Source organism: Lutra lutra, chromosome 16 (genome assembly GCF_902655055.1).
Source record: "Lutra lutra chromosome 16, mLutLut1.2, whole genome shotgun sequence".
Lineage (NCBI taxonomy): Eukaryota > Metazoa > Chordata > Mammalia > Carnivora > Mustelidae > Lutra > Lutra lutra.
Genome location: NC_062293.1, coordinates 25328514 through 25353915, shown reverse-complemented (window position 1 = coordinate 25353915; position 25402 = coordinate 25328514). Strand labels below are relative to the sequence as shown.

The window sequence follows — 25402 nt, the reverse complement described above, 5'->3', positions numbered from 1 at the left end:
GCCTGCGTGGTTGCTGCGCTATTCTGGCAATACAAAAGCCACTGAGGTACAGGCTTTAAATGAGTGAAGTGTGTGGCATGTGAATCAGATTTCAAGAAAGTTCCTACTAAGAAGTCAAAAGCAAAACCTGGCCTTCAGCTTTCAAAAGCACAGTGGTGTTATCACAGAATAAGCCCAGCTAGAAAACCAGGCAAAAGGAATATATTCCTGGTTTTAGGCTAATAACAGAGAGCAAAGCCAGGAGCGCTGGCCTGACTACAAAATGTGGGCTTCGGGGTTAGTAGGCAGGGCCTTGGCCAGTAATTAATAGGCAGCTCTAAGCCACAAGTCCAGAAAGGAATAAACCAGAAGCTTTTAATAAAGAATCGCATACTTTCATTCAACAATCTTTGATACATGGATTTCTGTGAAACCTTCCCACCCAATCCTTAAGGGAAGGGCTGTCATCATTGCTCAGGGTCCAGCCTCTTCCTGTCAGTGATCTGGGTCCCCAAATGCCAACATCAATCACCCTGCTGGGGCCAGTAGCTTCTTAATCTCCAGATCCTGCTGACCTTGGAAAAATATCCAATCAGGTGACAGCCGGTGTTGTCCGCTTCTGTCATAACATAAAACAGGAAGGGTTCCACATCATAATATAACGTCTTGTGGTCCAGAAAAAGCTTGGCCAACAGGCACAGGTTTTGGCAGTAGATCTGGAAGCAGAGAAAGAGAATTCATGCATGGGCCAGTGATTCCTCAACTTATCAGATAAAGGCCTAAACCTAAAGATCCTATCGTGGTTGTTGATGAGGCAGAAAGTGTGCTTTGGTCAACAGCAGAGTCCTATCACCTCTACAAGGGGGAGATGGGAGGCGTAACAAACTGCTGCTGGGACCTGTGAATATACACCCTCCACCACCGCACCTGCTTACCTTGTTTTTCTTGCCGTCCACTTCAAACACGGAGATGGAGCCTTTCCGATAGATCTCATCGCCAGGTGGGTGTTTCCACACACATTTAGCCTGCAAGAGAATGGAATTCGTATCTGGGAAAAAAGCCTTCCCCAACAAGACTGCTGCTTAAATGGGAAAATGAATCACAGGTCAAATTTAGTTAGCGGAGATGAGAGACAACTGGACACACTTGAGAACGTACACAAGAGGTTTTTTTTTTTTCCTTTTTTTTTAGTAAAACAATTAACGGCTTCTAAAGTCATAGGAATGTGTTTACGGTATTTTTATAGCAGTTTAGAACAAGTTTTCTAGATCATACTCTGGCCCTGTTTCAACCCAGGAGATTAAAATCACCTACTAAGTAAAAGCCAGATAAATAAAAAATACCCTTGATTCTAAAACTCCCTGCGCCAAGAGGAAATTCTTGAGCAGCTTATTTCTAGCAGCTTAAGAGCTGCTAAGGAAAGGCAGGAACACTTCATGTTCGCCTTTACTAGTAAACTTTGCGACCGCCTCACCGTCAGTCTTTTCTTCCGATTAAAAAAGACACCCACAACAATAAAGACTAACCCCCACACCTAAGTTTTCCCTTTGTTATATAAGGAAGATGAGGACGCCCTTCCAGGGCTTAAAAAACAAGCAAGGTAGCCTGGTTCTAGAGCAAGAAACTGCGGAGGTGGGTGGACAGCTGGCCACAAGGGGGCACAAAGTCCCCCTTTCTTCACCCTCAAATGCGAAAGGATTTAATGCAGCCAGTCAGCCCTTGCTGTAAATATGTGAATTCTTATAAGGTTTTATGCAAACACATTAAAAAACATCATTTAAGAAGCATATGTAAATGGAACATTTTCTACTAAGTTTTATTCTAACTTCTGGTCAACTCAAGACACACCCCATTGCCACGTGTAAATCCAAACGCTAACTGGAATGGCTTCAAGAAAGCTCTGCCCCCAGTTTGTGGCTGGATCCACCTGCTTACTCATGCTGGCTCTTTCCAACAACCCAACTAATGCAACAATTGTTTAGAAACAGAAGCCAAAAATGGCCAAAGGTGGCCCGTTTCAGCGATTACTCATGAAGCAATGGGAATCACAAGTGTAGATGAAAAAACAGGTTTCCATAACCTGAAAATCGATTTTGTACCTCCCCGTAATACAGATCCTCCAATATTCAAAATGTTTACTTGACCCTCAGATTTATCCAAACCTTCTGTTTTCCCTACCTACTACTATGTCTTGCCCTTTTGGGCTATTACATTGGTTAGCGCCACTAAGTAACCAGAAACAAAAAGAAGTAAAACCTAAATGGTCAGCAGTTCACATCAGTCAAAATACCAGCCTTACTTTCACATAGGAGAACTGGATTTTAGTTTATCTCCATGGTCTACCATCACGGAGACCAGTCCTCTGCTACCCTCACCCCGGTGGCGCAGTGTCCCCACTAGTCCTCCATCCATTAGAGGGCCCTGTCCCAGGCAAGTGTGCAGGAGTCTAGAAGGCTGAACTCAGCGGGGCGGTTCTAGGCTGCAACAGTGTGTGTGTTCCAGAGAACACAAAATGCAGTTATCTCCCAAACCAACTGGGGACAAGAGGAGAAGGACATGGGGCAACCGGGTGGCTCCGTCATTAAGCATCTGCCTTCGGTTCGGGTCATGATCAAGCCCACATTGGGCTCCTTGCTCAGTGGGAAGCCTGCTTTTCCCTCTCCTACTCCCCCTGCTTGTGCTCCCTCTCTCACTGTGTCTCTCTCTGTCAAATAAATAAAATCTTTAAGAAAAAAAAAAAGAGGGGAAGGATGGGAACTCTGGGAAAGCCTGGGCCACAGAAGCTCAACACACAGAAAACCTGGGAAATAAAAGTGGAAGGGGATGGAAGAAGGTATACCCTAAAAGGTCTTAGAGCCAAATTACGCTGGGACGACAGAAACAGGAAAACGAAGGTGCCCACCTGAAACGCTCCTTCCTCTCTTCCCCATCCCTGCTTCCAGAAATTCCCTTATTTAAGACGAGATTTTTCACTCTACAGCTAGGCAACAAAAAAATGGCTTAAAGCTACAAAATACCTAGTGAGCATATATATGAACAATAAAACAAGTCTTTCTTCCTATCTGAACAGGAAGGACAATATTCAGGAACCAGAAAGCACTAAACTCGGGAGAAGGCACCAAAGGAGCCATTTTGTTAATTCCATAATTTGTCTCCTTTAAATACGCATTCATTCAGCAGTTACAGGGCACTTCCTGCCCCCACTGGTTGCTAGGGATATGAAGTGAGTCACGTCGTCCTTGCCCTGTCTAATGAAGTCCACTTGTTTTTATCAAGTTTGGGACACATAAAAACTGTGGGCAGAGGTAATTCGTATCCCAGGGAGAAACGGTACCAGGCAGCAAGAAAAAAAGACAAGGCAGTGTGTGTGACAGGATGTGGTTCCAGGACATCAGCTGCTTCGGGTGCCACCTGCCCCCACCCGCCAGGCCCCACCCTGAAACGTGGCTTGCCCTTTCCTATGCCTCTGTGCCATTCCTATGGACCACTGAGAGAGGCTAAGAGGTGGAGGTCATCCAGGTAGAGGTCAACATCCAGAGCTCCACCATGACGATCGCAGAACCCCAAGATGGCGTACCATGTGTCGGCGGAGTATCGTTTGGCTCTTCATATACTTCAAACAGAATTCGCACATGTAGAGCCGTCCCAGGCGCGCGTATTCTTCGGGATAGGGAGAGTGGTACCACGTATCGAGCTCATAACGACCAAAAGCAATTGTTTTAATCATGTTGCTCCCCTCTGTGATTTGGCCTTGCAGCCTTAGCTTCTCCTATTGTAGAGAAGAAATCAGAAAGCCAGAGGATTACGACTGACCATCTTTGTCTTCAAAAAGTCTCTAGTATGCCTGTTCGCATGCCACCATGCTAGGCTAGGAGAAAAAAACAGAACTGACTTCTAGGGGCGCCTGGGTGGCTCAGTGGGTTAAAGCCTCTGCCTCTGGCTCGGGCCATGATCTCAGGGTCCTGGGATTGAGCCCCGCATCCAGCTCTCTGCTCAGCGGGGAGCCTGCTTCTCCCTCTCTCTCTCTCTGCCTACTTGTGATCTCTGCCAAGTAAATAAATAAAATCTTGAAAAAAAAACAACTGACTTTTAATGCATGAGAAACTTGCACTGAAGAGGGCTGCCCACCCGGACACAGATAGTCAGGATGGCTTCTAGAAAACTCACAATCTACACTGCCTGGAAGCATAGGTCTCAACAGACCGCAGCTTTCCTCTGCTCCCTATCATGCTGTGGGTGGGCCTCACCTCTAGAACCTCAGTACCAAGTCCTTGGTAAAATTTTGTTTCTCATCACCCGGCACCAAACCACTTGATAAAGGCAATCTACCACAAAGAAAAATGCCCCGCCCTTACCAAACATTGTAAAACCAACCCGAAAGATTATCTAGAATGTGCTTTACTATCTGCCTCTAAAGCTGTATGGATCTGTGTGATGTAAATCCACAGGTATACGGGGCCATCCTGTCAAAGCAGGTCCCTGAAAACATATTTTTGAAACATGGACAGTGCTTTAGTACTGGACTCTACTCCAGATGAGGCAGAAAATATTTTTTGGATATCACTCCCCACTCAGTGGTTAGGACCTGACTATAGGACAAATTTTCAAGCCTAACCAGGTGGAGAGCTTTGACAGGAAATACTCCGCTCCAGAACAGGAAGAAGAAAAGCAACTACCAAACCCTGCCCCCTCCAAGGTTCCAACAAGTCTCTCTGAGGATTTGTGAATCAAGTATTTGACATAATTTAAAAAAAAAAAAAAAAAAAAGGGAAAGAGGATATTCACTCTACAAGCTAAGTTTCCTTCAACACATTTCATCTGTTAAATCACAGGTACCACAATTGTTTTAAAGCAATCTTGTTAAAAATTCTGCCTAGGGTATGAAAACCGAGTGAAACTAACTGTAAATAAAAATCAGAACAGTAAACCAGCTTCATAGATAAAACATGGCTAGGTCAAAGATTAATTTCCTTTATAAAACGTCTGACCACAGCCTTTTCCATTACTCCTCTATGCTGTTCTCTTAATTCTTTTGGAGCTAGAATGGAGGGCCTAGCAAAGCCTGCAAAGGCTAGCTCCTGGGTTGGTGGGGGGGTGTTGGTAAAGAGAACAAGAGAGGCTTAGCCACCAGTAAGAGGCTCTCAGAATTGCAAATTGCCCGACTGAGACCGAGGGGCACCTATTGTTTAACCCAGGCCTCAACACTCCCACCAAACAGGTCCTTCTGGGAGATGAGATGGAGAAGGAAAAGTGGTCAGGGAAAAGAAAGGGAGGAGGGGAAATTAAATATGAATGGGAAGCAGGATCATTCTGATAAAGGATAGCTGCGGGAAGGGAAAGAGATTTTCATTGTTTCCCATCAACTGATCGATCACTATCACTTTTCTGGGCAGTTTACAAGACTTTCACAAGCAGTCCGTAAGCCTGAAGGTTTTAATACTCACCAAATCCTCTGAAGCCCGGGCTTGTGCTCTTCGGAAAAGATCCAAGTCATACTCGCTAGTCAGGTTTTCCAAGAGAGGTTCCCGAGTGTTCCCATAGGTCTGTCTGTGTTCCTAGGAAAATAATTAGAGCGTGAGTCTTACTGCTTCTAAGAACTTAATCTATTTTATCTCAGTCAATGCCAACCAGAGGGCCAAGCACAACTATAAGCTATTTATTTAGTGCCTACTATATGCCAGGCATTATACTAGGCACTGGGGACTGAGCACAAGACACACTATTACCAGGTTAATGCCAAAAACAACCATTATCCACCCTAGTGAATCTGGAAAGAAAATGCTCCTACACCTTCAAAAGGGAGTTTCAATCTTCTCTCTCTAAATGAGCACCTCGAGGGTCAGAATTCTATGCCTCCATTTCTTCATCTGAAAATGTGCATGACAATACAAATAAATAAAATGTAACAAAGCCAAAGGCACTACAAATTCCTAGAATCTTGAGATCTGGAAGGAACCTCGGATACTCCCATGTTTAAAAGCAAAACAAAGCAGAACAATACAAGATACACAAAATCTCTTGAGACTATATAGAGTCTCACATTTTAGACGGAAAGGAAAAGCCTCAACGAGGAAGGGTATCCACACTGTGGTCCTTGCTAAGTCCCTTCCCCGAAGTCGCTGCACCCATGACGCTGTTCGCCCAAGGCCTGAATCTGCCACCTGAGATCTCCAGCCCCGGCGCATGGGAAACACGGGCTGGCCCCTTTAAAAAACACTGTGCTAAATACTAAGCGAGGAGGAGGAGACAATACTCAGAAAATCAGAAGCATAAAAGTAAGCCAGTTCTCAGTAAGTATCAAATCTCACCATGGCAGTCATGACAAATATCCTGGCACCGGAAAGAAAGGCCACAAGGGAAACTTCCCTTTTAAAACCTCTGATTCTAGCCCTTCCCACTCCATCCCAGACTCCACCTCCCACCCAGAGAATAGAAGATAATGGTTGTTAAGTGGAGTGGATGGCTCATCCCCAGGAGAACATTACAGAATTCGCATGTATATTATCATATGAAAAAGCTATTCACCAGTACCTCAACCCCTATTACAATTTCTTCCGGTTCCTCTGGGCCCATCTGACCTGTATCTTTTGCATCTAAGATTCAGGTTCTTAAATATGAAGTTTTTTCTTCTAGTTTCATAAACATTTTTTTAAGCTTATAAAAAAATATCCTAGGCAGCATTTTTAACAGGAATGTTGGGTCCAAATAACCTAGCTCAAATTTTGCAAAGCAGATGTTTGTAAACTCAATTTCAGGAGCTTTTACTTCAGACATTCTTTCTACCCCCCATATGATTTCTGGGCAAGTTACTTCTCGAACCCTCCGTCTTCTCATCTATGAAATAGTTAAAGCACCGCCCAGCACAAAGAGTTGTCGTAAAGATGATGGGAACAACATAACCATGCCTAGTGCTTACGCACATAAGCATTCAGTAAGTGCCACTATCATGTTTACTCCTTCCACATCTACCCTATTTGTAGATAGAAACACTGAACAAGGCAGAGGGAGGCATACAACTTTGCACCTGGCAGCCCACTACTAGAACCCTCCCCTCTACAAACCCAACAGTCTGGTGTAGGCGGATCCTACAGATCCACCCACCACCCATTTCCTGCTGGGCCATATCCATCTCATTCATAATGTTATCATTTTCAAGGCAGTGAGGATGGCCAAAAAAGTAAATACATGGTTTGGCATATTCTTGCCTTAGTGAAGCTGTGCTAAGTATCCACAAGCCATACATTAAATAACTTAACGCCTAGATAAGCCAATATTCCAATTCCATGAAAAGATAAAAATATGCATCAGGAAAAGCCCGAGAGATCTCATAGCAAAACACGTGGCAGCGGAAGGGGCTTCTTATCTCAGAGGGTGATTTTTATTGGAATTTTTCTTCTCTAATATTTTTGGCATTTTCATTAGGAAGCATTTAACACATTTATAAATATCAGTCACACATATTTATAAATCATGTTTACAATAAATCTTTACTTAACAGTTAAATTTTATGCAAAAATTTCTTGAATTTTTATGAAATGAGGAAATTACAGTTCAAGTTACTTAAGTGAAAACACGGAATCCAAAGCTGTGCTTACAGTAAAATCCAAATTACATAAATTAGGCATTATGTAAAAAGCTAAGAAGAAATATCCCCAAATGCTAACATGGCTACTTTTTAGGTAGTAGGACTGATGCTTATTTCTGTATACTTCTCTTTGTGTTCTGCATTTCCTACTACAAATGTGTATTACTTTGGGGATACCTGGGTGGCTCAGTCAGTTAAGCAACTGACTTTGGCTCAGGTCCTGGGCTTCCTGCTTGGGGGTGGGAATGGGGGGATTCTGCTTCTCCCTCTCCCTCTCCCCTAGCTCATGAGCTCTCTCTCTCAAATAAATAAAATCTTTAAGAAAAAAAGTCATTACTTTTAATAATGGTTTTTTTTTTTTTTTTTTTTTTTAAGATTTTATTTGTTTATTTTGACAGAGAGACATCACAAGTAGAGAGGCAGGCAGAGAGAGAGAGAGAGGGAAGCAGGCTCCCTGCTGAGCAGAGAGCCCCATGCGGGACTCGATCCCAGGACCCTGAGATCATGACCTGAGCTGAAGGCAGCGGCTTAACCCACTGAGCCACCCAGGCGCCCCAAAAGTCATTACTTTTAAAACTAGAAAAAAAGTTAAAATACTACCCAAAAAATCTTCTTATAGAATATATCACCCAATACCTTATACTATGCAGAAATTTTGTTTTCCCATTAAAATATACAGACCATCAGTTACTTTGAATACCTTCCCTTACACAGACATCTCCAACATCCTGCTATTTGTTCGAGTGGCTAAATTTAACCCTTTACAACTAAAGTTAGGTTTACAAACAAGTACAGGACTGAATTTTTTTTTTTTTTCATCTAAATTCTAATGGCATTTTGTCTTTCAAAGTCTCCTGTTTCCACTCTTAACAACCCAGTCTGGGGGTGGGGGGCGATTATGGCAAACTCTAAGTAAGGGCCAGAGGTGGGCCCTTCCAGGGTATTCTCACAGGCAGGGCTTAGAAACCAAAAGCAATCAAATGCGAATGCAAGAATTCGTCTTAATTATTTAACTTTTTCTCACCATATATTTCTCTTTCTGTTCTTTGCTCAGCCCAGAATTCCTTTTCTTCCTGAGTTCAGCCACCTTTTCCTTATATCGCAGCTGCCTCTCTGTTGGTGCCTGAAAGGCAAGAAGAGGACACTGAAAAGCTAGCTGGAAAATGCGTTATGTCATTCAGTTTCAAGATGAAAAGTAACAACACAAGACAAACCACAACCCGGGCAGGGAAGGAAAACATGCCCAGTGTGTGACAGCCACCCCCGAGTACCATGGCGATTTTAAAATCCCAAACTGGTTACAAACCACCATGGTTACAGTCAGTTAATATGGCTTCAGGAATGTACTTATTTTAGTATTAAACCAAACAGAACATAAATTAAGGAGGGATGTCTCCACCAAAGCGGCAGGAATAAAATAAAGGTATGTTAATTCAATAAGCATTTCTTGAATGTTTACTGTTTTCCAAGCACTGATACAAGAATGAATAAGACTTTTAAACTGAGTCAGACTAGAAGCCCAGATAGACCATGAAAACAAGAGCAGCTACAACTTACAGCATGCTTATTACCTGGCAAGCCCCAGGGAAGGGGAATTTGTCAGGTGACTACCATACTACGTAGTTATTGTTCACTCCTTGTTATGAACAAGGAAATAAAGTGTAAGGAGGGTAGCTGACCTGCCCGAGACCACACAGCTAGTATCACAGAATCACAGTATTCAAATCCAGATCTGTTTCGCTCCAAATCCCAACCTCTCCCTCCTCACCAGGCTTCCTCTGCTAGCTACCTATCATCTGACCACAAAACCAGACAACCACGTGATGAGCTACGCATATATAAGATGCGACAAGGGCTAAACCAGCATCCTGAGAACATTACAACAGAACACCTATGGAAGAACCACCTCAACGGTAGGAGGTCTGGGAAGAATTTCTACAACAGCTGAGAAGTGTTCAAGGCCTTGAAGGATAAACACAATCCCTTCCTGGCACAGAGTTAGGCAGAAAAACGGCAAGAGTGAAGACCCAAGGCAGTCACGAAGGAACAAGGAATTAAGCGTCACCAATAAGCAGGAATGTTCAGAGAAGCAGAAAGATTAGGGCCAAGCAGCATCTTGGAATCCAAGGCAAGAGAGAAGTAGAAGAAAAACGACACCATCCCTGAGTGTCAAATGCTAATAAGCACAAGTCACTGGCGACCTTGGAATCATGCCAGCACAGCGAGGGGGTCTGAAAGTAACAAAAGATTAAAAAGGAGATGCGACTCGGAGCAGCCATGGACATCTCAGAAATAATCAGGATCGCGTGCGATAACCATTATTTTCATAAACACCATGATTTCTTCATTTATGAGGCAGAAGTGCTCGTTTCATGAAATTTTACTATCTGGAAAGCAAATATGCTCCTGAGTGTACAACTGAAGGCGAGTTAGGACGAGTTACTCAGAAATACCACAGGGAACAAGAGACTTGGATAGACCTAACGCCCGCTCCTGGGCCGAGGAGAGCCAAGACTTGGCCCCCAGGCTGCGAGCGGCCGGAGCTTGAGCGAGGCCCGTACCTGGTGCCTGGTTGCGTGCCTGTTGTCATCTTGCCTGTGGGACAGCGTTCTCTCTTCTATCTGCTTATCCCGGCTCTGTGCTCTCACCTGCAACCATCAACAATGTCAATAAATCCACCTGCTTCTAAGACTAGGTTTATGTAAAAGAATAAGAATATCATGGAAATCCCCTGAATTCACGCTGCGGTTTTACTTTCAAAGGGTCTTCACGTTTATTATCACCATCTCTCCAAGATGGGGAAGGCAGGCTTCACCGTCTGCTTTCTCGGCCACTAACTGAGGATCAGAGAAGCGCAATCCTCGGGGCTACGTGGTGGCAAGGCGAAGATTTTAATGAAGTCTGAGGACTCGGAGCCTGGACCCTTCCCGCCGCACAATAGGTAAGAAACAAGAAACCGTGAGCAAGTGCAACAACGGGGCGAAGACGTGCACAGGTAAGCGTGGATAGCTGGGGGGTCAAGTCTCCGGGGAAACTGAACTCTGCAGTCATGCGTTCTTAAGGCAAAACACATCAGCTCTCCAACAGTTTCCGCTTCACTTTCTGGAAGTGAGGGCTCACATCTAACCGCCTGTTCCGCTTCACACCAAAACTCAGCACGGCCAAAACACGATGACTGGTATTCTCCCACAGATCTGCAACTCCCAAACATTCCCTCTGTCGACAGCAACACTTTCTAAACAACTCATCGAGTCAAAAACTTGAAGGTCGTCCTTGCTGCTTCTCTTTCTCTCTCCTCATGACATCCATCAGCAAGTCTATCAGGACGCTCCCTTCCGAGATACATCCTGAATCTGATCAGCTCCTACTATCTCCGTGGATGTGGCGCTAGTCCGGGCCCCCCGCCACTGCCCGAGCTTTGGATCACCCTTCCAACTAGTTGGCCTGAATCAAACTCTTGCCTCCGACCAGTCCACTCCACACACAACAGTTGTGATTTTTAAAAAGCATTTAGGAAATTATATTACACCTCTGCTAAAAGCCCTCCAAGTGCTTCCCACCGTCATCACATTAAAGACACACTCCTCGTGCCAAGGCCTACAGGTCTTTTTGGGATCTGGATCCTCCCTCCTCATTTCCCATTATGCGCCAGTCACACTGGCCTACTTCTGGCCCCTCCAACCCAGCAGCTGATCTCTACCTCACAGCCTTTGTGCCTGTCCATCCTTCCACCTACATCTCTTCTTCTAGATCCAGACACAACAGTCTCTTTGCCCTCAGCCATGACTCAGGTCAAACGCCAACTCCTCTGGAAGGTCTTCCTTAACGACCTGCGCAAAAGCAGTGCTGTACCCATCACCACCCCCAAAACAGCCATCACCCCCAAAACAGCCACTCTGTATCTTTTTTTGTTGTTGTTTCTCACAGCATTTATTACTGCATGAAATTCTTCTCTACTTATTCATCAGTATGTGCTTTGCCTCCCCCCATGAGAAAGTTAGCTCACTGAACGCAGTCTTTTTATCTCATTCAGAGAATCCTCAGATACCTGTCACGGTATGTAGTCATGGCAGTCTGTAACGGAATGAAAATGGCAATATCCTTGACTGCAAACATTTACCAGGAAACTCAAGGGTAATCACATATATGCAAGTACATTAAAAATTACAGAGCTTTCAGTAAATGCAGGAATTAGTCTAATTTTTCCATTTGGGATTCTAAATGTTAATAAAATATAGATCTTTCAGAAATTCTCTGGAGCCACCAGGTTCCAGCAGTAGAGATGGATTATATGGAGCCTCACTGCTCTTGTGAAGAAGAAAGTATAACAAAGGAAAGACTCAGGAAATGCTTTCCTTTTTTTTCAGAATTTTCTTCCCCAAACTGAATTTTTTCTTCCTCTTTTTTAAAAATAAATTGCTTAACTTGTTCACATTGCCACAAGCCAACAATTTACAAGTTGTACTTCAGGAAGACTTCTATGTGAGACCATCCACAGTATCCCATCATGATATTTAAAGACAAGAGGCAGAGGACAACTCTCAAAAGAGATCTTGGTTCATTTCAGAGAAACAAAGACCTAGTGCCTTGTCGGCGTCTGATGCAGATGTTGGCTGAGCTGTTCCTGTTTTGATCAGGTCTCAGGCAAATGGCAAGATAATGGGAAGACCTACCACTCCCTCTTACACAGAGCAGAAGAAATGACCTTCCTTACACAAGAGATTTGGAATGAAGAAAAATAAGAACATTTTCATTAACCTTAAAATCCATATAGGCATTTAAAGTACGCTACTTTGCTGAAAGAGTAAACACATCAAGAAATGTCCCATGGTGTGGTCTAGTTATGAATAAGAAACCAAATTCCTGACTCAGAAAGAACTAATGTTGGCTAGGGATTCTAATTTTTCATAGGATGAAAGCGGCTCAGGCAGGAATAAATCTGTGACCTTGGCATTGTCAGAAAATAACAGCCACAAGAACGACAGTTAATACTTTGATCCAATGAGCTTGGATAACCTATCCAAATACTACCCACGCAATCCATTTAATTAAGAACGTTTAGACTCTTGCTTCCCTATTATTAGTTCCATTCTTGGTAGCAGCAACCCATACAGGAACATGTAAAAGAGGATCCTGGGCTCTCCCAAAGCCATTACCCCAAATCCCAAAGGTTATTTAGGACTACAATCCTCAAGAATTTAAAACAAGAATTAGCCAAGAGCAGGCATGACTGAGAATAACAAAAAGGAAAAATATTCCACGGAAACAGAGAAAGAGGAAAAGGAAAATAATTCTGAAAAACTTTAAAGAGCAAAATGTCTTCACAGATTCATGAGACGAGAACCTAAATCATAAATATTGAGATCACATATTTATGCAAATTAGTTCCTAATGGAAAAGGTGCCTGGCAGTCGCTGAAGTCAATTTTCTTTTTTTTTTCTTTTTTCTTTTTTTTATATTTTTTATTTATTTATTTGACAGAGAGAGAGATCACAAGTAGACAGAGAGGCAGGCAGAGAGAGAGAGAGGGAAGCAGGCTCCCTGCTGAGCAGAGAGCCCGATGCAGGACTCGATCCCAGGACCCTGAGATCATGACCTGAGCCGAAGGCAGCGGCTTAACCCACTGAGCCACCCAGGTGCCCCTGAAGTCAATTTTCAAAGCAAAGTATCAAGGCACTAGAAAATGATACTCCAAATATTCCATACATAATCTCCCTATTAATTCCCTTTAAAGCATTCATTACCTCCTAGAATTCTTTTATATTTAACTATTTTTTTTTAAACTGTATGTTTACTATGTTTCGTCCACTAGAATATAAGAAAAAGGACCTTGCCTATTTTGTTCACACTGGATCCCCAGGGTTTAGCCAAGTGCCTGGCAAACCTTATGGCAGCACTCACTGGGTAAGTACACGTCAAGTAATGACTACAATTACCTTGCATTCATCAGCTGAGAGGTTATGATAGAGCGGGCATCCTGAGATGGAGAAATGTCTCTCGTGTTTTCCTGTAAGATGTCCTGTTAAAAGAGGGAAAAACTCAATCTCAAGATAAAAGATTTAAGCTCATCAAACGATAGTTTTCTGTACATCAACCGTGTTATTTTGCTATATCTTTTTTATCCGATATATATCTGATCACAGATTGAATCCACCAAAGGTAAGTGACGGGCCATAACTTGCACCCACGATAAATTCTTTTCTTCCACAGGATGGATCTGGCAATCTTTGAACATACTTGTATATGTTCAGTATCAACGGTAGTTCCTTCTGTTCTTCTGATAATGTATTTCTCAAATTCCAAAAAAGTCATAAAGCCATACATTTATAATAAAGGAATAAAAAAAATGAACGTTTCCTTTCAGTGAAATTTAACGTTCCTATGCTAAATTTTCAAGTTATATGTATACTAAGTGTTCCTTCTTTTCTATTATGCAATGCTATCCAATCTGAACTGAGTTCTCATAATCAAAAGAAACTTATGGAAAATAAAGAAAATGGACTCTTCTAATCTACAAATAAGCATATTTTGATAATTCTGAACCAGATTAAATATATTTATTTTCTTGGAGGGGGACTGATTTTGTTTAAAGATTCAGGCTTCTTCTGTAATCAGACTTTTAAATAGGCAGTTAATATTTTCAATAGCCACGATATAAAAGCAACTCAGGTGTCTATTCATAGACAAATGGATAAAGAAAAAGTTGTTCTATACACACACACACACACACACACACACACACAGAGTGGAATATTACTTGGCCACAAAAAAGAATGAGATCTTGCCATTTGTGATACGGATAGACCTAGAGGGTAGTATGCTAAGTGAAATAAGTCAGTCAGAGAAAGACAAATATCCTATGATGTCACTCATATGTGGAATGTAAGAAACAAAACAAAGGAAAAAGCAAAGAAAAAACAAAACCCGACTCTTATATATAGGAAACTGGCGGGTGCCAAAGCGGGGAGGGGAGAAAGGGGTAAAACAGATAAAGGGGATCAAGAGTACACTTATCTTGATGAGCACTGGTTCATATATGAAATGCCGAATCACTACTGTATACCTGAAACTAATCTAACACTGTAATAAATAAATGGGAAGTTAGCACAAGGCACTCTTATGAGGGGACAATGTTAGTAAATAACAATACAGAAAGCTCATTTTATCTAAAGGGTCATCTCTTCACTTTTCTATTTTTCATGTGGCTTTGGGAAACACACAGGGAACTGAATGTCACTTCCTTTTTACACATCTCTTTAACCAAGAGGTTTAAAAAACCTTTGGGTAATGGAGACATTGGCATTTAAAAAATCATACATGATTTATGGAGTAAGCTTTACAAGATGAAATTAATCCAAGTACTGGAGGAGAGAGGAATTAACATATGATATGCAGGCTGCCATTTCTCCAGGACTGTATTATAAAAAAATATGATTTTAGAGATCCATTCAATTTATCTTGCACACAAAAAACTACCCTCAGTGATCAAACACCATGTATAAAACGTAAAGCATCGATACTACAGAAAGCCTTCTTTCTATAAATATTTCTTTAAAAAAATACTTCTATAAGTATTTCTTTCTAAGATATTATGCACCTATAACTTCTGGGTAAATTATTCAAGTCATGTCTTATTCTGGAATATATAAACTGAAACCGATCTAATGTGTCTATATCAAAAGTGTTAAAAAGGATAACTAGTCTATTGATCTAGCAGTTCTACTGCTACAAATTTATTCCTACAGGTTTTCTTAGGAAGATACCAAAATACACACATACAAGGCTATCCACTACAGTATTATTCAAAATAAATAAAATGAGAAATAATCTCAAGATCAATCCATAAGGGACAATGTAAAAAATTTATATAAACTATCAATATAATAGAATTCTCTGTATTCTTTATTATTATTTTTTTAAGATTTTATTTATTTATTTGACAGACAGAGATCACAAGTAAGCAGAGAGGCAGGCAGAGAGAGAGGAGGAAGCAGGCTCCCCGAGGAGCAGAGAGCCCAATGCGGGGCTCGATCCCAGAACCCTGGGATCATGACCTGAGCCGAAGGCAGAGGCTTTAACCCACTAAGCCACCCAGGCGCCCCTCTCTGTGTTCTTTAAACAGATGAAACTCTGAGAAAGGTAAAATATCCAAGATGCCAAACCATCATACTTTCCCTTTTGTGGATAACAAAATAGAAATTTATGTATATATACACGTGTATGTGCGCGCATGTACACACAAACTTACTGAAAGCATTCATAAAAAGCTACAAGAGGGGAGCCTGGGTGGCTCAGTGGGTTAAGCCTCTGCCTTTGGCTCAGGTCATGATCTCAGGGTCCTGAGATCAAGCCCCAAATTGGGTTCTCTGCTCAGCAGGGAGCCTTGCTTCCCCCTCTATCTCTCTGCCTGCCTCTCTGCCTACTTGTGATCCCTCTCGCTCTGTCAAAAAAATAAAATCTTAAAAAAAAAAAAAAGCTACCAAGAATAGTTTTATATCCAGGGTTATGAGTGAAGGAAAACTTTATGCATTTCAAGGCTCTTGCAGGGTTTTAAGTTTTCACGAGCACAGACTACTTTCATACCAAAATTATTTTAAAAAATTAATGATGTTATTTTGCTGAACTTAAAGAGTAGGACAGGATCAAAAATAATTTCAGTAATTTTTTTTTAACTAATCTCTATGTCCAACATGGGACTCGAACTCACAATGCCAAGATGAAGAGTCACGGGCTCCACTGAGCCAGCCAGGCACCCCCTTATCAAAAATAATTTTGGAAGCTCAGGTTCATACTTTTCAAACTTTGCCAGTACATTAACACCAAAAGTCAAAGTAAACTCTCCTCTGATGCAACAGATTTACATTTATCCTCTCATCTACCCCACTAAGGGGGGTTAAGTACTGAGCATAAATAACATACAGTTAGGCCTGACTCTGACCTCGTCTCCTTGTGCCCATTCTGGTTGCTCTGCCCTAGGCATACTGGCCCCTAAGTGTGTCTCAAACTGCTTAAACATTATCTTGCCCCACAGCCTTAGCACTTGGCTGTGTGAGTGAATGAGTGTGTGTGTGTGGTTGTATATATGCACAATACCTTTCTCTCTCAGCACTCCCTAATTTTCCTTCAAGGAAATATCTCTAGTTGACTTATTATGTATCCACCTGGTTTGCCTTCCCCAGTTAAGACTATAAGCTCCAGAGGGTAGAAACTTGGACATGTTCCCAGCTACACCCCCAGAACCTAAAACAGTGTCTGGCATGTGGCAAACAGAGCACATGAAAGTGACAATTTAGGGAAGCAGGGAGAGTGACAAGTAGGGCCTGAATCTCTTTGCCATCTGGCGAGTAGATCCCCTCACCCTCTTGAAGCATTAGCTAGCACTTAAATACCAGTGTTTACATGATGATGTCCATGCTTAGTTTTTCCATCATTTACCCAAGGAAACTCATTTAGGCCTAAAATGATCAGCTTCTTTGAGTGATGACTGGTGTGATATTCAGGGGAACTTATGCTCTAGGCATTCTGAGGAGTTGAGATTATCAGAGATATTGGTGCTAAGACCAGGAAAAGATACAAATTCATTAAATGCTAGGGAAAACATACTGTGGCCTGTAAAGCAACAGCTTACTCTGTTCTACCTTTTTTTTGGAACCTGACAGCCCCGCTGAAAAGTTCACAAATTTGAGAGGTAGACCCAGTGGAGAAAAGTCTGTAATCTCCATCAGCGCCTTCCAGCTCTAAACAAAGGCTTAATCCCAACGTCTGCACAGAAGCTCGTCTTAAGGACCATTGGTTTAAACCATTATAAGAATCTGCCAGTAAGAGGTAAAGGTCGTAAGAAAACACTGAGATATTCTTCTATCTGAGAAGAGATACTTGTCCGGTTTATACTTATCAAGTAAACAAAGCCTAAAACCACTGAAGTCACAAAAGTCCAGCATCTCATCTGCGCCCTTTTACGTTCACGGCCACGCAATAAGAACTCTGTTTTTCTCATTTTCTTAGCAGCTCTAGCCACACAAGCAGTACTCTGCATTAGTTACACTCCTCATGAAGCACGAACTGTGCACCACACAATGAGCCATTTGGAGACAATTCATTTGGAGACAACCGGTCTTCTGTTTTGTATCTGCAGGAAAAAGGAGGAATCTTTTCACAGGGAGAAACTCGCAGGAAACTGATCGGTGCGTCGCGCTTCTTGTCCTTGCAACCAAGGAGCAAAAATACTTTCTACTTGAGTGGGCAACTCAGTGATGCTCTCAGCGCCACGGAAGAACCCAAGAAACTAGATCACAGGAGAACACAGAACATCTCCTCATGATCCTAATTCCAGAGGGCGAGAACCACAGAACACAGGTGTTATGAAGCCGGTCACACTCACCTAGAGAGTTACAGCCTGGAGTAGGACACTTCATATTAAAATTGTAGCTTTCGTGGAAGCGACGGCGCTTGGGGCGATGAGAGAGATCGCTGCCTGAGTCCTTCAGGGACATGTCCTTGGCAATGCTCTCATCGTGAGACACGTTGGGGCTGGAGATGTCTATATCAGACTCAGAAGAAGGCGCATTTCCAGTTGGAGTTCGAGGTGGAGACTCATCATGATCAGCTGTATTTTTAGTTTCTAAAGCAAAAGCAATTGGTAGAAGCTCATAAGTGAGGTTCTTTTATTTAGAGGTTTACTATTTGGAAGAGTTTATGGGCTTCCCAGATCCTCTATCATTTAACCAGTGACTTTTAGCCACTTATCTGCTGTAAAGCTACAAGGAAAATGAAAAGAAACTAACATCATTCCTTTGTGCGACTTTACATTCTGAGTAAAATTCAGTTTGGGATTTATCCTAGTACATCTCACTTATCTGTGTTTCTCATAAGCCCCCCATCATGGGTAATCAAAAGTGGACAGAAGAGGGGTGCCTGGGTGGCTCAGTGGGTTAAAGCCTCTGCCTTCTGTTCAAGTCACGATCCCAGGGTCCTAGGATTGAGCCCCACATGGGGCTCTCTGCTCAGCGGGGAGCCTGCTTCCCCTCCTTCTCTCTCTGCCTGCCTCTCTGTCTGCTTGTGATCTCTGTCAAATAAATAAATAAAAATCTTTTAAAAATAAATAAATAAATAAAATGACCATCCAGGGGTGCCTGGGTGGCTCAGTGGGTTAAAGCCTCTGCCTTTGGCTCAGGTCATGATCCCTCGTTCCTGGGATCCTGAGCCCGCATCGGGCTCTCTGCTTGGCTGGGAGCCTGCTTCCCTTCCTCTCTCTCTCTGCCTGTCTCTCTGCCAACTTGTGATCTCTGTCAAATAAATAAATAAAATCTTTAAAAAAATAACAATAATAGAATAAAATAAAATAACCATCAATGGGGTGCCTGGGTGGCTCAGTTGGTTAAGTGTCTGCCTTTGGCTCAGGTCATGATCCTGGGCCTGGGGTTGAGCCCCGCTTCAGGTTCCCTGCTTAAGGGCAAGTCCGCTTCCCCCTCTCCCTCTGCCCCTCACTCCCACTTGTGTGGTCTCTCCCTCCCCCTCTCAAATAAATGAATAAAATCTTTAAAATAAAATGACCATCTAACTTTCCTTCCAAGAAACACACAGGATGGAAGATTAATAAAAATGGGTGTCCTTCTGGATGACATATTAGGTGTGAGTGTGTGAATGAACTTGACTCCCAAGCTAACCTGTTAGTAATCTAACAATTCAGATTATAAATCATGGGTTGTATGCCAAATGCCTACAAGGGCTGAGCAAGGCCAAATCGAGAGCTGACTGTCCACCTCAAGAAGACAACTACTGGGGCACCTGGGTGGCTCAGTCATTAAGCGTCTGCCTTTGGCTTAAGTCATGATCCCAGGGTCCTGAGATCGAGTCCCAGATCAGGCTCCCTGCTTAGTGGGAAGCCTGCTTCTCTCTCTCCCACTCCCCTCGCTTGTGTTCCCTCTCTCGCTGTGTGTCTCTCTGTCAAATAAATAAATAAAATCTTAAAAAAAAAAAAAAGGAAGAAGAAGAAAACAACTACTCTTCCAATTCAGTCAATACTGTGAGTGAATGACCACCTCATGTTCTCAGAGCTTTCTAGGTTTTTTTTTTTTTTTAAAGATTTTATTTATTTATTTGACAGAGATAACAAGTAGGCATAGAGACAGGAGGAAACAGGCTTCCCTGCTGAGCGGAGAGCCCAATGTGGGGCTTGATCCCAGGACCCTGGGATCATGACCTGAGCTGAAGGCAGAGGCTTTAACCTACTGAGCCACCCAGGCATCCCAGAGCTTTCCAGTTTTTAAAAGAAACTAGTAACCTAGGTTTTCTTCGTTTTTTATGAAATTCTGTATTTCCAAATGCTGGCAACAAACTTTTAAACATGTAAACACTGGGGCACCTGAGTGGCACAGTCAGTTAAGTGTCTCTTAGTTTCAACTCAGGTTGTGATCTCAGGAATCCTGAGATCAAGCCTGGCGAGTCCTCTTGTTGCTCTCCCTCCCCCTCTGCTTCCCCACTCTCTATAAAATAAATAAATGAATTTTTAAAAATAAAAATTAAAAAAGTAAACACTGTGCAAGCAAACCAACAGAGCATGTTGGCAGGCTGGGTGCCCAGGTCTGTAACCCGTGCTCTAAGGCATCTGATCTGGGCTGGTGAATCACAATCTCAACAGCTCACAACCCCCATTTCCAAGGTCACTCCTCCTCAGAAATTCAGAGGTAAGTGGACTGACAAGCATGACTATAGGAAAATCTGGTGCAAGCTTTCTTCATCTATGGGTAAAAGGTCTCCAGTCCCTTTTGCCTATTATGGGTTTCATCTAATATACTTGTTACTCTAGACTTTAAGAGTACTCTAGTACAGATCTGTCCTCAGCGACACATTCAAGAAAGGAATCAGGCAAACAGCATTTACCTAGCTGAATATTGTCAGTCTTGGGCATCTATCTGCAGTGGCCTCAAGCCTTCTTTAAGAGGGAATTGATGAGATCCTCTCTGTAATTGACCAAATGATCCTATATTCACTCACCTCTATCTGAAAAGTCAACCACTTGCTCAGTTTCTGAGCCAGACGAGCGAGTCTGCCGAAGGGGGTATTTTTTCGGAGTCACCGGGGTAGGCTGCTGCTGACTACGGGTCACTCTTCTGGTAGAATAAGCAGGCTCCTCAGTGCCAAAAGACTGCAAATTTCGAACAGGACTGGAATCTGATCCCCAATATTAAAGATAATCATTTAAAGAGAAAAGAAGGAAATTTGTTTTATTTCTTATCCGTATGATCTATTAGCATGCATGCCCTCCTCTTCATACTTCACAAAATCTAACAAATAGTTAACATACCTATTCTATTAAATAAAATATAAGCTAAAGAACCTAGATCAGATATAGAGGTGCAATACAGTATAGAATTAACAGTTTAGGTTCTGGAATCAAGACTGACTCCCATTCCATGCCACTCCACCATACCACCTAGCTAGAGCATCTTGGGCAAGTTCACCTCTTCAAGTCTTTTCCCTGATCTATAAAGAAGGTAAAACACTAGCTGCAGGGCGCCTGGGTGGCTCAGTGGGTTAAAGCCTCTGCCTTCGGCTCAGGTCATGATCCCAGGGTTCTGGGATGGAGCCCCGCATCGGGCTCTCTGCTCAGCAGGGAGCCTGCTTCCTCCTCCCTCTCTCTCTGCCTGCCTCTCTGCCTACTTGTGATCTCTGTGTGTCAAATAAAATAAATAAAAAATCTTTAAAAAAAAAAACAACAAAAAACACTAGCTGCACATTCCTCATGTTTACCGTAAGAAGTGAGATACTTCATATAAATTTCATTGAATATGATCCCTGGTACCTAGTCTAGTGCTTTCTGAATATTAGCTGCATCCTCTCTTTCTTCCTTTAGTCCAACCCACCAAAAAACACGTATTTTACTACTAAAGGTGTAACAATATACAAATATTTCCTTTCTTTAGGGATCTCTTGTGTTCTTCCTGATTATGCTGATACTCTGAAGCAAAGTCATAACAGATTTACGAAAAGTGAGGCCAAGAACACAGTTTTGGAATTTTTTTAGATACCAAAACCTATTCTGAAGCACCTGGCAGCCTCATTACATCTCTAATTTGATGACACTTTAAAAAGAACTACAAAAAAAAAAAAAAAACGAACTAGAGAGGGGTGCCTGGGTGGCTCAGTTGTTAAATGTCTGCCTTCAGCTCACGTCATGATCCCAGTGTACTGAGATCGAGCACCGCGTCAGGCTCCCTGCTCAGTGGAGAGCCTGCTTCTCACTCTGCCACTCCCACTGCTTGTGTTCCCTCTCTCGCTGTGTCTCTCTCTGTCAGATAAAAAAATAAAATCTTTAAAAAAAAAACTAGAGAAAGATTCAAAGCTGAGATTAAACCATATTTTAGATGACAAAAGATCTTTAAGGTGATATGTAAATCTCACAGGTTCTCCTAAGAACAAAACTAAAATTCTCAAGCTTTTCAGTAAAAGAAGTCAACACACAGCTAGGCTATCAGCTTGCATACCTCGAGAAGGGGCAATTCATAATAGAGCCTACATTTTGCTTTTGAGAAGGCCACCTTACATAGACTACATTGTGAACGATGCCCCTGGGAGTTGTACAAGTCCCCAGTTATGACGTATAACAACTAGGAAGAGACCCAGGGCCCAGGTATTTCCTAGCTGTTTTGAATATTTACAACTTTTAGGTGTCCGGGGCAATGACCAATTACACTCCGTAAGAATATTATAACCCTTCCTTTGCATATACTGTTCCCTCTGCCTAGAATAACATTTTCCCATCTTTCAACTTGTGAAGTCCTATTAGATCCTTTAGGATCCACCTTGGAGACCTGTCCCAAATTACCGGCCCCATCTCTGAGCTTCCAAAATAGGCTATGCCAACCTCTCAGAGCCCTTACCACAATGCATGACCATGATCAACTGACATATCTGTATCTGGCACTGAACTGTGAGCACCTTACGGGCAGGAACTCTGATTTTTCTATCACGGCATTCCAGTATACAGCATAGTATCTGAATTACAGCAGTCATTTATCGCTATTCCCACTGTGCTCAAAAAATAAACACAAACTGAGACTCAAGAGACAACAGCATGACTTCAACTGAAACGTTAAATTCAAAAATAAAATCAAGAACAGCTGTGGAGAATGTTCCCATTTTCTTGCTTGAAAAACTGGTTTTTCTCTCATTTTGCAATGTGCTCATGAAGCGACCAAATTAGTGACCAAACGGGCATTATTTAAGTGCTCAAGCTTATTACAGTCCCCCCCCCACCCCCCTAATCTGTTATCACCAGCTTTGTGCATTAACTGCAACCTTCTGTCCTCCCCGGGGAATCCCAGAGCAGAACCAAGAGGGATTCAGGGGTACCCTCCAAATCTAAGCCGAGACAACTCAATTGCACAAGAGAGCCTTCAAACTACCTTCCAACGCAGAGATTCTCCATTCTGTACAACCAAAGTGAAATTCTAGGTATTTAACAACTGACAGTTGGGTGTAACTATTTATATCTAATAATTGCGTCTGACTACATTACAGAATTAAATATAAGTTTTGGAAGTATTGAGAAGTACTGAACCTCCTCCAAAAACAAGTTCAAGAGACTATTCTAAGGCCCTAAGTCTAAACCATTCCAACAGGAAGTGAAGAGATGGCATTCCCATTTTATTGATGGAAAAGCTGTAGTCCAAAAAAAAGTGAAGCGACTTAAGACATCCATGTGTCACACAGCCATTACATCAGACATAGTTCCTTTGGGTCTACAGATTAGACAACACCCCCAACAGAACCATTTTTTAAAGACCTGATATTTCTGCAGTCATTCACTCTGCATTTTACCAGATTCTGTCACCTACACCAAGCCAAGGGACCAGTTTCCATATTAACACAATAATACGATGACCAGTGAGCAGGCTGCGAGGTATGGTCAGGAAGAATGAATTCTTATACCTTGGGAACTCTGGCTCAGCCGGGCTGAAGAGCGAGTAACTCGGGCAGATCGCCGGGATGTGCCATCACTCTCTGAACTGTCTGTGTGCTCGAGATCTGTAGAAAAATCGGAATCTTCGGTTCCATCTGAACTACTGCCTGCATTCCTCTGTAACACCATAGATCCAGACATTAGCACAGAAGCATTTTTTCTGTGGGTTTGTGTTAACACTGGAAATAAAATGAACCATGATCCCGAAAACACGAAGGAAGGATTCCATCGCCAAATTCCCTTTACTTAAGGCATTTAAACGGAACAACCTACAAATAATGCACTTTTCTTAAATGAATGAAAGAGAGCATTCTTACTTCATTAACTAATTCTGACACAAGTCCATTTATCGGTCAGCACTACAAACTGGAAATGAAAGTATCAATTCAAAATGGTCTGGCCGACAGTACTAGGCACTTAAAGTCCATGGTGGTAGGAAAAATATCAGTGCTAGTCTCCTTTTAACTTTAGAGTAGCTTTTGTTCAAAGTTTCCACGAAAGGCCATCATGTTTTTTTAAACCGTATACTATTTCAAAATATCATGATCCACAACTCTGATCCCAAGAGAACTTAAAGAAAAAGACTAAAATTCTTCTTTCTTATGTTATCTACCTATGAAGTTTCTCCACATGTACCAAAAGTGCTTTAAAAAAAAAAAGTAGCTTGCACATGAAGACTTGTAGATATTCAAAAACAGAGATTTTTATCATCTCTTCAATTAATAACTATTTGTCAATTATTAGCTTCCTGAAGCATGATTAGTCATACAGACAACTTTTAATGACTGAACATTAACACTATACCCTTCCCTAAGCCAGAAAGGGGAAGAGTATTTGCTTAGAAAACCCTACAAAACTTCAAGCTAGAAGCCCCCTGGGTTTTTTTATTCAAAACCCTTAGGGCCAGTTGTGTCTGAAATTCGTAACTTTTTGGAGAGGGAACATTTTGCATATACCCCGCAAGAAACACCCATCAACAAACACATTAATATTTCTACAGCAGAATATATAAACAATCACCCAATGAGACACACAGAAACTATAAGTAGGCTCAGGATAGTTTAAGACAGGTTTTGCCAACCAAGTAAGTTACTAAAAACACATTTTCAAAAGCTCTTTGTATTTGGGAACTGCAGAAAAGGGACTATGGACCTATTCCAAGGCACCAATACTATTCCAGCATTTGGTGAGCCTTAACATAAATACTGCCTATGAGTATAGGCCATTTTAGGAGAAAACAAAAGGTACAAATGTTTGAAAACCTCTGTGAAAAGAAAGATTTCTGCAGAAATGAGCAAGAATACCACGCAGCTTTCCAAATATTTCAAGCATAATCTGCCCAGAAATGAGCGGAGGCTCCAGAGTCACAGAAATTCCACAGGATAAGAGTGAGTCTTAAAGGTCGTCTAGTCCATTACCCAGATACTCAAGTCTCTGACCATTCCCTCCTGGTCTGACTCTGGAATTCAGCTCTCCTCTCTAGCTTTCACCATCTACTTCCCATCTTACTCCACAGCAGACTTAACTGCTCCCTCCACTTCCCTCCCACAATACTTAGCATATACCCCTGAGTAGAGAATTTACTAGCTCCTTCTAGTTATTTATATGTCTGTTTTCCCCATCTGACTGTGATCTCAAGCCAGGGATCATGTCTAATTAATTCGTGAACCTCCAGCAACTAGCACGGTAGCGAGTAGTTAATAAACATGTGTTGAATTGAATTAGATTTGCTCTGTAGTCCTGGCTCCATTATTGCCTAATGGGAATGGCTTGGGGCACTCCATTACGTCTCTGTTTGTTCAGCTGCAAAGAAAAGGAATGGGGGTGTCCCTAGGTGACCTTACAAATCCTACCTAACTCTGGAAAGTTTTAGC

General features: G+C 42.2%; 1 protein-coding gene across 2 annotated transcripts in view; it reads right to left on the bottom strand.

The window, feature by feature from the left end:
* KAT7 (lysine acetyltransferase 7) overlaps window positions 1–25402 on the bottom strand; it is a 33637-nt gene that overhangs the window by 7379 nt on the left and 856 nt on the right. Inside the window, exons 2-11 of one of the 2 annotated variants that reach the window (XM_047709302.1) lie at window positions 23498–23645; window positions 20561–20737; window positions 17946–18185; window positions 13501–13583; window positions 10126–10212; window positions 8589–8687; window positions 5424–5534; window positions 3557–3748; window positions 915–1004; window positions 555–695 (exon numbers count right to left, since the gene is read on the bottom strand). In XM_047709302.1, coding sequence (XP_047565258.1) covers window positions 555–695; window positions 915–1004; window positions 3557–3748; window positions 5424–5534; window positions 8589–8687; window positions 10126–10212; window positions 13501–13583; window positions 17946–18185; window positions 20561–20737; window positions 23498–23645 — 1368 coding nt within the window. The remainder of the gene's footprint in view (window positions 1–554; window positions 696–914; window positions 1005–3556; window positions 3749–5423; window positions 5535–8588; window positions 8688–10125; window positions 10213–13500; window positions 13584–17945; window positions 18186–20560; window positions 20738–23497; window positions 23646–25402) is intronic. The other variant, XM_047709303.1, reaches the window with a different exon arrangement.